This window comes from Ceratosolen solmsi, unplaced genomic scaffold (assembly GCF_000503995.2).
Source record: "Ceratosolen solmsi marchali unplaced genomic scaffold, CerSol_1.0 scaffold11, whole genome shotgun sequence".
In the NCBI taxonomy this organism is placed as follows: domain Eukaryota; kingdom Metazoa; phylum Arthropoda; class Insecta; order Hymenoptera; family Agaonidae; genus Ceratosolen; species Ceratosolen solmsi.
Genome location: NW_011948416.1, coordinates 13,741,327 through 13,756,975, shown reverse-complemented (window position 1 = coordinate 13,756,975; position 15,649 = coordinate 13,741,327). Strand labels below are relative to the sequence as shown.

Sequence of the window (15,649 nt, the reverse complement as noted above, 5' to 3'; positions counted from 1 at the left end):
TGTCAAATACATGCAATAAAATACAGATATGCATATTTTTTTATTTTACCATAATTAAATTGATAATAAAAATATCTAATTCATTAATTCTAATTAATTTTAACATTTACATCAATGTATAAATAATTTTTATTGTCTACGCTAACAAAAAAAGAATAATTCTATTATATATAGCTTCCTTTACGAAATTATTTAATTTATATAATTTTTAAATATACTCGGCTTCTAGAAATAATTATTATTGAGTAATTAACAATGAAAACATTTTTATAATTGAACTGTCATTAATTCAAAAATTTTCAGGATTTGTAATGGTACATACTATAAAATTGCTATAAAAGGCTTAAAGCTTATATTCGAACTATACTATTTATATTACAAAAACTTATTCTTACAGAAAATAGAGAAATGAAAAGTTAGAGAATTTTCGTCATCAGTGCGCAAAACAGTTTGAATAGAAGACGCGGCACACGTTTACTGGGTGTTCAAAACGGAAATTAGCAGATTTAAATTGAACCACTCGGAAATCATTGAAATCTCTCAACTTCTATTGCATTTATACTGACATGTTATTTTAATTTGGATAAACTTTATGAGAAAATAGTTATTTGAATACATCAATTCATTCTATCTAATTAATCATTTAAAAATAATAATATATATTATATTATATGCAATATCCTTGATTGCTCATATATATCATATATGAAATGTTAATCTTCTTTGAAGGAATTAATAATAAATACTATCTTATACTAGGAATTATTAATAAGTACATATTTATTAATTGATTTAATAAATGTATATTATAAAATAAGAAAAAATTTTCTAACTCTCGTTTTTTCATAATAAAGTAAAAGTTTCCAACATTTAATAAAAATATCTTAACTATCTCTAGATAAATCTAAATTACCTATGTTCATTTGTGCTTGAATTATTCCATCTAAAATTCTATTTTTTACTCTCGTGTGAGAATGAAATAACGTATTTCAAAATTAAATTAAATTAGTAAAGTAAGCGAAACAATTGAATATTCCAACAAATTATTCCCTAGATGTACTATACTGTGATTATCATCAAGACAATTGTTCTAATTTAATCATTCCATATAACACTTAAATGAACTAAAACTTTATATAACTTTTTTTTCTGAATTACTACATTTTAAAAATCTATCAATAATTGCAAATCTGCCATTTCTTTTATATAATAGCTTTCTAAATATAAAATTTCAACTGTATATCATAATTTATAATTAATTGTATTGAAATTTACATTGATATAAACATATTCAATATTTGTCATTAAAAATTACTGTTTAATTTTTTATTGGAAAAGCCTTGCTAATATTAATGAAGAGCTATTAATTATTATACTAATTATTTATGCCTGTTTTATATGTATTAATTAATAGCGATAAATTTTGCGTAGACGGTATAAAACTTTTCATTTTATTATCTACAGATTAACATGCGCATATGCGAAACTGCGTTGCCTCACAAACTTTATTATTAAAGTATATCAAATCCTTAATTATAGACATTTTTTTTTATAATTCAATCATTTTTATAATATATAAAAGTCTTTTATATTAACAATTGTATGTTTTATCGCATTCTGCACAGAGCTCTGATGTACGTTTAAATAGCTTAACATAATCGTATCTACAAGTGTTTTTATAAACATTTTATAAGAAACATATAAAAAAAAATTGTTTGAATAGTATATTAATTGAGCAATGAAAGAATATAAGAATTAAAATTATATTAAAAAATAAAGTTTACACGTCACTCTATTAAAAAAAAAAAAAAAAAAAAACCCGCTTTATCCACTTATCACATTGTAAACGAATTCAAATAATATTTTATGTTAATCAAATAATATAATAACGTTTTATGCGATGATTAATATAATATTACAAAACTTTAAACGTAAATAACTTTACTCAATAAATGTCTTTTTATAACTACAAATATTTCTTCATTTCTAAAAATAAATTTCTACTACTTCCAAGATTTTTAAAGAATTTAAGGTATAACACTTTTATATCATAAATAATTTTCTTTATATTTATTCAAAGGTATAAAATCATGACAAGCAATAAATCAGAAATGCATTAGAAGTAAGATGTATGAACCATATGTCAAAGAAATGTTGCATTATCAACAGAAATTCCTTAAGAAAAGAGTATAATATATAGTAATATATATAATATAGTAAGAAACTAGTAAAAACGACAAAATAAAAAGTAATTTTTGAATGAGATATTACGAATCGCTTGTACATTATAAACGTAATACATGTCATACTTGAAAGAAAGCAGGTAAAAGAGTATCGATTTCGTCATCATTAGCTTCGGAGAATCAACTGGACAACTTATAGATATAGCACTATTTTATGAAAAATTATACCTAATATTAAAATTAAATATTACCAATTATATGAAAAATGTAAATGTATAATTTCTGTCTTAAATAAAATTTTATCACTACCCGAAACATAAAAGACAAAGCTACAATTTAAAAGAACTTGTTCCAATTTGTATCAGATGTAAAAAATTATATTATCCTTTTTTTATTGGATTTTACTTTTGAATGTTCTAAATAATAATAATGACTTATATTAATGACTTATAATTATTTATAAAACTTTAAAACTCGATTAACGGCATTCAAAAAATTGCTTTCAAATACTAAATAAATAGATACTTATTTGTATTGTTTTATAATCAGTAATAGTGTCATACAAAATGTTTCTCATTATTTTTTTTTGCTTGAAGCATATATATATATTATTATTTAATTGCCAATCAAAATTTAAAATATTAATTTTTGTATATACTCTAAACCTTCAAAATATTTATTTAAAATAAAATATTTGATATTTATAATTATAGACAATTAAAACTATAGGTATATTAAATAATAAATAATTTCTATTACAGTGCTTTGAAATATTAACTAGAAGCATACATTTATTTTAAATATATACAACATGAAATCTACGATAAATGAGTTTATGAAAATATTACTTGAGGCAAATAATTATACATGAAAAAATAATTATAAAAGTGTCGGTAAAATTAATTCAAACATCAAAGAAATTTCAAAATATAAACTCACATTGCAGTACTTTTTTATAATACCTATTTTCTAAAAATACATAATGAATACGTATAAGAATATACAAAGGAACAAATCATTTGTACAAGACCATTCCTAATACCAGTACTAATTACAAAATGGAATGATATAGTATTTACAATTTTTCCTAATTAGTCTTTCATTAAAATTTCTAATCAAAAACACCAACTTGATTCCTTTGATCAGCTTTTGTGCGTAAAAACGGTAAAATAAAATTGGCTCGTTATAAAAACGATAACAACCTTATTTCTACTATTAATATATAAGACTTATTAATATATTATATTAATTTTAATTAATTAATATTAAATAAATTATTTATATACATATGAAATTCTTGAAATTCTTATATATAAATAAATTATTTATATATAAGACTATTATTAATATATTAATCAAATATTTTTTATAATATGTACAAAAGCTGTTTGTATATTAGAATCTATTGTGAATGATAATTTATAAAAAAAAAAAATTTTGTTTTATCACATATTGAAAACATCATAGACTTTATCACAACATGAATATTCATTAATTTTAAAATAACTTCCTTTTACTTTATTTCAGCTCTAGCTGAACGCTACGAAAATATCTTTAATCCTATACACAAATATAAACAAAAAATTTTCAAGAATTCATTCAAACTGTACCTTTACCTAAATACATTTTTTACTATGTCTAATAGATTGTGTTTTACAACAATTACTGAACAAGCCATTGAAAATAAAAATCTGATCAGTCAAAACTTACTTAACTTAGTATCGACAATTTTACATACAATTAAAATATTTTAATATATCAAAGATATATAATTTTTTTTTTCTCAATATCACACACGTACCATAGATATTTCTATAAGCTGGCTAAGTGTTTAAATAACAAATTAAATATAACATAAATATAAAACAAATTTTCATTTTTATGATTTAATTTTTCATGATTTCATTAAATAATTTAATAATTTAACCATTCACAAAATACACATCTCAAATCAACTGATGTATTGTATAAAATAATTGAATAAATTGCCAAATAAATTCTGTTGGTGGTTATTATTACTGAGCTCGCTGAAATTATGAAATTCTTGAAATTCTTATTTCACAACTGAAAATTAGTATATTTTCTGAAATATAATTTCATTCTAAAGGTATTTGAAATATTAATTACTATGTGAGCGCACAATGATGTGAAATAATTAATTAAAATTAAGCTTTATAGAAAATTTTAGAGGTAAAATTAAAAAATTAAATAAATCTTAATCGTTCGATCATGAATTTATTAATAGATATAAATAACGCAATTGTACTAATTGATTCTACTTAATGCATTAAATAATGTGTAATAATATCTTGTATATTTACATAAGAACTCAAAAAATGATACGATGAAAATTTTAAATATAAAAATTTTGCATTTTTATTCTTTCATAATAAAAAAAAAAAAAAAAAAAAAAAAAAAAAAAAAAAACAACTGTAAACGCCACGAAATTTATATTAATTTTATGTCAGTTATTTAATTATTACTAGATTATTTTAATAATCTTCAATGTTTTTAATTTTAGGAGAGCATATTTCGAATGTTTAATTAGTAAATTAATAACAGGTAAATCGTTTGAAAAAATGCTCAAATGTATATCTATCTATATTTAAATTATTTGAAATGTATCGACTCATATAATAAATAAATAACTCGATAATTGTATGCGCTAGCTTTATATTAAATATTTTTATAAAATTGTATATATTATTGTTAATTCTATGCTAATAAAAATAAGCTCGAATCATGATTAAGTCTAACAAGGAATTTTTAAATACCTTTCAACCTCACTAAATAATAGAATTTAATATAATTAATATGAAATATAGAAAGAGCATGATATATTGGCAAGGCAATCGTGCTAGACTAAGAAATAGTCTAACAAATAAAATACAGGGGCCATGAAGTACCGAGCAGTTATCGTAAACTGCAATTAGTATCTTTTATAAATTCTACGAAATTCGTCGACAAAAGAAATTACTTGGATTAACTCCAGATTCCTATCCCATTGTTGAAACCCACCCAGCATTCCCATAGTTGAATGATTTCCATAAATGCTACGAATATCTTGATCACAATAAATTACCGTACGTGTAATTAGTATACGATTTTAGAAATATATTCTTTAAGAATCAATTTCCACATTTTCTTCTAGACTTAACATAACCTCATGATAATTGATAGCAGCTCTATTCTACTGGCATAATTCTAAGATTTGCATAGTATCTCCCGTGTACCTCAACAACACTCTAAATTTCTAAATAATTTCTTATCTTTACTTCTTTATTACAAAAAAATAAAAAAAAAATAAATAAAAAAAACTCACTCAAATAGCGAATAGTCTTGATATAATCATTGATAAAATTTAATAAGTAATCCTCAAATTTACTCGATGGTTCAAGATTCGCAAAATTTATCATAAATTCCATCTTTTTCTGCTAAGACTGAATATAATGTAATACAGAAATTCGAACATAGACTGAAGTAACTAATATTTCTAGCAGTTAACGAACAAATCCTATCGACTTTCCTGAACTTATCGGTTAGTTAGACTTTTTCCTTTATTCGTTTTACAATAGTTTCATCCATATATAATGTCACTTTTTTTACACGAGAAAATAAATGTGCTTGACAGTAGTAAGGATAATTAAATTGAAATCATAATAAACTCGAAGTATCCCGACCACATTCAAAATCCTGACTTCTTTTATAACTTCGATCAAAAGTAGCAGATATTACTTACTCTCTACATCTACATATTCAGTGACTTCGAAGACAGATTTTTCCTATACTTCCCTTAATACTTATATTGGGCTTCTATACTTGAAACAGCTGCTGCAGTGATCTTCTTACTCAGTTATTCATCAATGCATGTACAGAACTATCAGATCAAATGAAATTCGAGAACAAAGTTAAAAAAAAAAAAAAAAAAAACCTTAAAGAAAATAAAAATCAAAATGTTGTTATTATTGAAATATAATAAAATATCAATTAAATATTATAATTAAAAAAAAAATGGATGAAATTAATTTATATTGCATAATATGTGAAATTATATATATATATATATATATATATACACAAAATAATATTTCGTAATTCACTCATATTCGTACCTTATTCATTAATTCCATAACTTCAAATTTTCTACATTAAATGAAATATAAATATTTGTCTACATTGTTTGATATTAATATGTTTTAATTTCAAATGTTACGCATCAAAAAGGCTAAAAACAAAAAGTCAAAATCAATAATATTAGATATAAATTAAATGATACTTATCGAAAGTTATATTAAGAAAAAACATCTTTATAGATGTAAACTATAAGTTAACTGTATTTAGTAATGTATATAACGATGATAATTAATACAAATATAGAATATTTATAAGACCCACGTATATGAATTTGCATAAATATATTTAAGAATTCGTTATTATTAAATTAGTAAAATATGAAAACTAATAGAATGGATTCATATTTATTTGATACGCTTAAATAATAAGATTCAATGGATTTACTTGAAAAATACTGTCTCATTCACGTATATGAAATTAAAACTAATATATAATAATAAATTTTTTCGAGTTTGTTAATAATTGTGAGTATTTAAATGCAACGCTTTCGATTTGTAAATTTCATTCAGTTTTTTCAAATTTTATTAAAAATTTTTTTTCTAATTTGATCATTTGCTCTACGTAATAATTTAGAAAATTTATTCATCTACGAATCGATAAAATTGATAAATTTAATAAATTAGTACGAGATATTAAAAGAAATTAATAAAATTAAAAACTACTCATTATCAAAAGATCAGACGATGATTACATAGAAGAAAATATTTCCACTGAATTATATATATAATAGTCACTAAATAGAACAACGATTGTAAAATAAATATTAAAATTTAATATATATTTTATACTCTTTCTCGATTTTCATTAAAAATATGGAGATAAATAGAGAAAAATCCAAAAAGTTTCAGAAATACTTGTTTAACATTAAAATGAAAGAACCTTGAAATGTTTGATGAATTTTTTCAGTAAACCTATTTATTTAAAAACGTATTGTTATATGTATTATTATATAATAATATATGGTAATTCATAATTTTTTTATGTCGGTAGGAAATTTAAGAGAGATGAGAATGTGAAATTATTTTTTTCTTTGTTTTCATAAAATCGGGAAAAATATAGATAGAAAAATGTGTGTAAGAAGTTGATTTAATATAAAATGATTAAAGTGCTTTCGATTCAATCTGACCTGAAACACAATATATTAATAATGTATTTGTCATGTACGAGGTCAATCGTTGATTGATATCTTTGAAATTTATTTTACACCAAATTGACAGTAATTTCTTACGACAAGAATTTGCATACCCAATGATCTCTCGAGACATCTCTTTAAACTGCTTCAAACTAAATATTTGTCTTCAGTCAAACTTCTATTTAATTCATGGTTCAATATTTTCGACGAACCTTTTAACAAGCACCTGTAGCGGTTCTCTACCCTTCCCAACCCCCTTGATCAATATAAACTTTCTTCTTTTCATATTACAATAGTGTTTTAACGGGCTACTCCAAGCTGTATTGTCAAATTGTAAATTGCGATCTTTATTTTTATAAAACCAAGACGCAAAATATTATTATAAAGCTTGCTTCATAAAATTTATAGGATTTACTCGATGCTTAAACTGTGTATAAAGTACAAGCACGGTATGCCAAAAGCCTGTCTGAAAAGTAGCTTAAAATGTACATCTTTACTACGTAGTCGCGAGATCCTCTGCACAAGTCTGATAGTGGCGATAAGCCAAGTTCGTTGAATAACGTAAACCCAAAAGCAAGCAGCCTCGGTAAAAATTACGTTGTTCCAATCTCAATCAATTTGAATCAATTCTCTAGCGCCTCAATTGAGTTGTACTTTCATACGTTATTTAATCAATAACAATTTCTTCTTTACTGTTGAATAGAGAATTACATCACTTTTGTAGTGCAGAAATTATTATCAATACTATTTCAAGATATACTTAAATCCTTTTCCCTTAATCTAATTTATCCTTTATATAATGATAACCCAGATTCTTTCCGATGTTATATCCACCAGCCAAATAATCATTTCGTTTTATAAATTTTTGCACTGAGCAAAGATACGATAAATTATCGATCGACTTTATTTTCGATCCCTTGCAAAGAAATACAATCTATGCAGAAAAAGGACCCAGGACTTACGATATCCTCTAAAATGAAAACAATATCGTTTTCTAACAAACGCTTTATAGCTGCGAAAACTTTGTCGGTAATGCTATGAATTGAAAATAAAAATTAGATGTAATAGCTTTTATCAATTGTGAATTACGTTACAGTCATACTCCCAATAAATACGTCATAATATTGCTAAAACCATAAGCAAATTTGATTTTATTACTAAATTTTGTAAAGAAATTGTTTATTCGCAATAGTGGGAAAATAATTTTAACGTTTTGTCAATATTCACGAAAACAAATTAAGAATTAATTGCAGAAAAATAAAATATCACCTTAATAATCGAGATTTTATTAACGCTTTGGTGAATATATATGTCATTTTTTAATTTCTACAATAAATACAAGATTGTGAATGCAAACTTAAATCACTCGGTAATTCATTATACCGTAATTTTTAAGACTATTTGTTACTTATTTAACAATATTATACGTACATATTATTTATGAAATCTCATATCTCATCTATATGGAAATTGAGAATTAAACTATAATAGAATATAAGTATATATGTGTGTGGGGCGGCGGGGTGGATTGTTAGGGTGGGTGGGTGTGTATTTATATAAAAACTGAACTATCGTAGGTAGTTCAAATCATTGTTTATCGAGAGAAAAATATTGGATAAAAATTGTATTATTTTTTATCTAATTCTTTTATTTCACTTTCTTTTCGTACATATTCAAATATACAATTTTTATTTTATTGTAATATCGTTATTTAATTTATATATATTGTAATCGTTACTTCATTCATGATCAAGTTGTTTAAAAAAAAAAGTTTTCAAAAGTATGAAATCAAATCTCGCTATAAGGCATTTCGACGAATAGGCATCAGACAACAGTGGCCTTTTCACGCTGACAAAAAAAAAACAAAAAAAAAAAAAAAGGGCACAAGTGAAGCGAATTGCTTATCCCACGAAGATTATCGACAAAGTCATCGGCTAAAGAAAATCTTCTTTATAAAAGAGGAATTATAATGGAAAAAGTAGTACAGCGTGTATGTAGATAGTGCATATTTTTCAGTTTAAATTTCTACTATGCAGAATCGTAAAGCTCAACGACTAGCAGAGAAAGATGTACGATTTGCCATTCTGACACTTCAGACTCCAAAACTTCAAGTCTCAAACTTGGCGCCAACGAGTACATCACATCTTGGCTCGTTCTGGCTTTATGAACCATCCTCCAAGTAACACTGGATCTATGAGGTCTCATGGTCTACTTAAAGTGTTTGACCGTTCCAGACCTCCTAGCGGTGTCGGGGGGGGGGGGGTCCGATGTAATGGTAAGTTCGATGTAATCGAGAGAAATGGAAGCGTTGGCTTGTTGGCTTATCCGAATGATAAATATCACTTGTGTATAGAAATAACTATTTCGTGCGCTGCACCGCAACTAATCACGCAATCCAGTTTTTCAGAACTAACTACTTCGTAATATGGGTAGCGTCTGGTTCTCGATGTAGAAGTAGAAGTAATGTAACGAGCATCGAATATTTAATATTCCTAGCGCCTAATGTATGTGCCTACTGTGACGAATTATAAAATTTGTCAAAAAAATTTTCTCTGAATTTCGTCTAGACCAATATTGGCACGTAATTAGTTCTTGCTATAATAAAATATAGTTCTTACCTCACTGTTTCTTTTGATTAAATATACAAACTCCTCCATGAATGCTAATATTAATAACTCGTTATTCATTACTCGTTAAAATACATAATACGTATGATATTTTTTCACATTCAGAAATTACTAATCCCTTGGATTATATATATATATATATATATATATATATACATTTATAATAAACATAACGTACAGTTAAATAAAAGGCTAATTATCCGTATATTTACATAATTCAATTTCATTTAAAATACAAAGTTTATGTGTCGGATATAATAATTATCGTACATTTTTATAATTGTCAATATCTTTATAAATACCCACACTCATAAACTTAAATTATTTATCTAATATGTTAAGCTCATCAATCATATTTTTAAATTTATTAATGTAAACTTTAAAGCCACTGAAGAAAACATATTTTATATTTACTTCTCGTTTGATATATTCTCATTTATTATACTTGTGATATTACAATCCCTCTCATAATCAAATTATTTGCAATATTATCAATAAAGATCAGACTGGCCATCATATTTGAACGTATAATTTAAAGCTCGAGGCATCGATTTAAAGAATTTGCTATTACTATTATTATTATTTCTTCCGATTCGCCTTTCGAGGAGAACTTGAATGTGCAAGTTTTCAATAATTAAATAGTTATTTAACATCAAATATTGTCGCAAAATTGATTTAATACGACTAAACATAATATTTTACGTATTTTTGTTGCTATAAAATACATTAATAATACATATTTTTCAACATATTAATAATTAAATATATATACCGTTTTCTTTTTATCCTAAATTATATATAATATAAAACGATTCGGATATTATTAATATATTTGTTATTTATACTTTCAAAATTATTTTCAACGACATTATTTCATCAATTTAACGGGATATAAAAAAAAAAAATATTATGTATTTTGCATTTGTATTGCATATATTACAGATTTCGTACACATTATTTAAATAAAATAATGAATTTTTACGCACCTATGCTCAATAAATAGTTTCTAGGTATGTTGTCTCAATATACAAATTTGTACGAATTATTCAAAATTATACGGATATGTACATGTATAATAAATAATAAGTATGTAGAAAAATATTTGACAAAAATTTATATAATTTATATGTTTATTAATTTATATTATAATTTATATGTAGTAATATAATTTATTTTAATTAATTTAATAATACTTCTCTCCAACCGATCTTGTAAGCTATATATGACTTTTTTGAAACAGCCATTTTGTTTGCAATTATCAATAATACAAGTATGAAATTAAAAAAAAATAATCATCTATTGGCAACTCACTTTCATACTCACTTCGAATTTAGTAGAATTAATTTTCATTCTATTGTATACGAATATTTATAAAAATGGATAAAAACTACACTTGCACATATTTATATAAATATTTTTATTTTGAAAAATACAATGTTAAATGTTTAATATTCTATATGCCCTTGTAATAATTTAAATGTATAAAACGTTGAAGCAGCCCAATGAAGAAACAGTAGTACCACCGTAATAAAATATCTCACCAATATCACTAGAGTCATACCCACCTGTCTGCTATCTTTCTTATTAATTAGTTTTTATATACGAATTAAGCCCATATGTTACTATAAGTAATCTCAATGACTAATTGATTTTAATCATTCATAGTCGGCTGTAACTGTAGTAGTGTCGAACAATTTAAAATTTAAAACATTAAAACATTAAACATTCGAAGCATTATGTTACTCTTTTAGAATACAATGATAAACGTGTAAAAAAAGAAGTACAGTAAGTAATCATTCTAAAGCTATGTAAACATATTTTGAATTATCGAGAAGAATAATCGAATAATAGAGAAAATTCGACCAGCCGATGTCATTGTTACAAATAAACTTTTGTCTGATGATGGTGTAATTGAATGTCTTGTTGAAGCAGGTTTCATTGATGCATTTTAAAACAGTTATTGAATTACGTATAAATTCAAATAAGGATTTAAAATAATAAATTAAAATTTTTTAATTTCAGGATAATAATGGACTTCTTTTGCCAATAAATACTTCTCTAACAGGTGTTAAAGATTTATTTAATCTTTTGAGTAACATGTCACAGCAATTGAAAACTCAATCGTTAATGCAGCAATCACATTTATATCTACAGTCTCTAAAAGAGGAACCACAGTTTAAAAACAATGATTTTATTACAAAACTGATAAATCACTTCCAAGTTATTTTAAGATACGAGGATAAAAATTTGCAGAATAAAGTTAAATTAATATTACCTCTTGAAAAATTACAAATTACTGCTATGGAAAAATTACACAAAATACAAAAGTAAAGTCATTATAATATTTAGTTTTTACAATTAATAAATAAATGAGAAATACATTATATATTTTTATTATTTAGAGAGATGAAGATAAAAAATATCGATGGCAATGTTGTATTCGAAGATGTGTTGTTTGGTGAATTATTAAGCTGGTTTAAATTTAAATTTTTTAAGTGGGTCGATAGCCCTGTTTGTAAAAAGTGTAGAGGAGAATGTTCTTTCGACCACATTAAAGCTTCCCCTGATCCTCAAATATCAAGAATTGAAATTCATAAGTACAATATTTTTAAATATTATTTCATATTTCATTTTATACAAGTTTTTATAAATAGTAGTTTAAACGTGGTAAATTCCAGATGCAAAAATTGTAGATGTGAAAATGAATTTCCTCGATACATAGATCCAGAGCCTTTATTATATACTCGACAAGGCAGATGCGGAGAATGGGCTAATTGTTTTACTCTTATATGCCGTACTGTCGGTTTTGATTCACGACTTGTTTACGACCAAACAGATCATATTTGGACAGAGGTTGATTCATAAACATAAAATCAATAATTATTCATGAAAAACAAATTTAATTATTAAATTTTAGGTTTGGTCAATTGCAGAAAACAGATGGATACATGCAGATGTTTGTGAAAATATAATCGATCGTCCACTGATGTATGAAAAGGGTTGGGGTAAAAAACTGTCATATATCATAGCTTTTTCTAAAGATGAAATGCAAGATGTCACATGGCGATATACTAACGATTTCGAGAAAGTCATGCAACGAAGAAATCTTTGTTCGGAAGAAACGTTAGTATTATTTATCAATAAATTAAATTTAGTTCATCAAAGTAGTAATAACTACAGTAGTGCCAGAAGAAAATTTGTTGTTAAGCGTAGTGCATTAGAGCTTGCCAGTATGATAAATGCCCCACTTGATCATAAAAAATGCTCTAAAGCGTCAGAAAATGATTCTGATTATGTAGGTAGAGTATCCGGATCTCAAGCATGGAGAATCTCTCGAGGTGAAATGGGAGTGAGTTAAAGTTTCTTTCATTTGATAACTTATTATATTTGTTTTACCAAGATTAATCAATTTTACATAAATAATTTAGAATGTAAGTTATGAACCAACGCATTGGAAGATTCCTCAACAGGTTTCAGATTTTGAATTGACCTATTCTATTATTAATGATTGTTACGCAACGCGAGATGTAATTAATAATAGAATTTTAGAAACAAAACAAAAATGGCAAAACGGTGTTGAATATGTAAATGGTGGAGTCTTTCTAAAAAAAGAAGAGGATTGGAAAATGGTTTACTTAGCCAGATCGCCTGAATCAATAACTGGAACGGTAACCTGGTCTTTTGTTGTCGAAAATTATGAGAAAATGACTATAGATAGTGTAGAGTTGCAAGCAACGACCGCGACTTTTAACGAAGCAGTCGTTGAGTGGAGAATACAAGGTATCTTCGACCGCGATTCCTTAATAATAAAGGAAGCAAAAATTACAACAGGAAACTTTCGATCGACTGACTTCTGCGGCGCAATTCGATTAAAAGTGAGTGCCACGCTTCGCGGAGGTAAAGGTGACACAGCATGGCAGCATGCTCAACTATTCCGACAGAGTTTATCTACAAATTCAAAAAAACCTTGCATGGTGATCAAAATAACATTGGAAAACGCGAAAATTTAATAAAAAGTTACATACTTTATTCACAAGATATAAAAATGAAATAAAAATAACTTTATATTTAAAAGTAGTCAATTTATAAACAACTTATATGCACTCAGAAAAAAATTCTTATTGAAATGCTTATTTATGACGCAATTTTAGACACTTGGACACAACTATTTTTCAATATTATACAACTCTAATAAAGCGGTAAAATTTCAGTCGAATGTCTAAAATGACATCAAATTTAATGATATTTCAATAAGATAACTGTACAGATTACATACGAACTGTACAATCATTGTATCTTGTATTACATGATTTGTTCTATAATAAGCATCACTTTTCAAATAATTAATAGTAAACGAAATTGTAATTAGTAATCAGTCTAAAAATTTTATCAAAACGCTGGCGTTTATAAATCTAAAAATTCAGTAGAAAATAACAATCGTATAAAAATCAATTACTTGGATTAATCATTATCACACAAACTGATTTTCAATTACAAATTAATTTCTTAGGTAACTCAATTACCTATTGGGAACTCTTGTAAGTCTTCGTTTTACCATTTCATAATTATACAAAGGCACACATTCAGACATTAATACTCATTGTTAATTAAATCTCTGATATCTTTGCAAAGCTTTGCAAAGTCAGGACGTTGATGACTATCGATGTGCCAGCAGGGATACATTACTTTAACATAAACTTCTTGTGGACATGTGACTGGACAAGGTAATCGCGCACCTTTTTCTAATGCCTTTAATAAGTCGGCACTTCCTTCTCCTTCCAACGTTTTTACACCTTTCTCTGATTCATCATTGTTCGTAAAGCTATTGTTGCCGAATTCCGGTAATTTTGGATCTTCTCCGAAGCTAAAAGTCTCGAACATAGTTACACCAAACGACCAAACATCGGACCGAGGTGAAAATTTTCCGTCCCTTAAGCTTTCCGGTGCATACCTTCAATTACAAACATTAAATTGCAAACTTTTTATCGTGAATGGGTATAAATTTTTTTTTTTTTGTTTTTTTTTTTTTTTATTAATTATTATTATTGCTCACCATTTAATTGGAAGATCTCTGTTAGTTTGAAGGATATAATAATCATTCTTTCCAGTTACTTGTGCCAGACCAAAATCACTAATTTTCACTCGATTATCATCAGCAACGAGGATATTTCTCGCAGCAAGATCACGATGAACGACGCTTTTACGTCCAAGATAATCCATGCCAGTTGCAATATCAAGAGCAAAGCCAAGTAATCTCTTGTGCGTTAAACTCTCGCGATGTATTGCTAGGTAACTTTGTAACGAGCCATGTTTAACGAATTCCATTACTAAACATACCTCGGGCTCGGATATGACGCCCAAAATCTCAACGACATTCGGATGCTTCAAAGTCTGAAAATACATAAAGTTTTACTATTTATTTTAATAATTACAAATGTATATATATATATATATATATATAGCATAGATAACGTTTCTTACCTTCATTATGTCTATTTCTCGTTCGAAATCGCGCAAATCCGCCTCAAGCGCTCGCATTTTCAATTTCTTCACTGCAACCTGTTGCGGTTCAG

At 25.8% G+C, this 15,649-nt stretch overlaps 2 protein-coding genes across 2 annotated transcripts in view; one reads left to right on the top strand and one right to left on the bottom strand.

Moving 5' to 3' along the window:
* Positions 1-2,127: 2,127 nt before the first annotated feature.
* On the top strand, positions 2,128-14,126 carry Pngl (N-glycanase Pngl). Its single transcript, XM_011496162.1, has 6 exons — positions 2,128-2,187; positions 12,099-12,403; positions 12,479-12,673; positions 12,755-12,929; positions 12,994-13,425; positions 13,505-14,126. Exons 1-6 carry the CDS (start codon positions 2,128-2,130, stop codon positions 14,084-14,086), a joined length of 1,749 nt encoding a protein of 582 aa, XP_011494464.1. The 3' UTR covers positions 14,087-14,126.
* Positions 14,127-14,476: 350 nt separating this feature from the next.
* hop (tyrosine-protein kinase hopscotch) overlaps positions 14,477-15,649 on the bottom strand; it is a 5,168-nt gene continuing 3,995 nt past the window's right edge. Inside the window, 3 exon segments of the mRNA XM_011495985.1 lie at positions 14,477-15,027; positions 15,130-15,467; positions 15,558-15,649. The exon segment at positions 15,558-15,649 is cut by the window's right edge and continues 22 nt beyond it. Of these exon segments, the coding sequence (XP_011494287.1) occupies positions 14,667-15,027; positions 15,130-15,467; positions 15,558-15,649 (791 nt within the window). The 3' untranslated portion in view covers positions 14,477-14,666.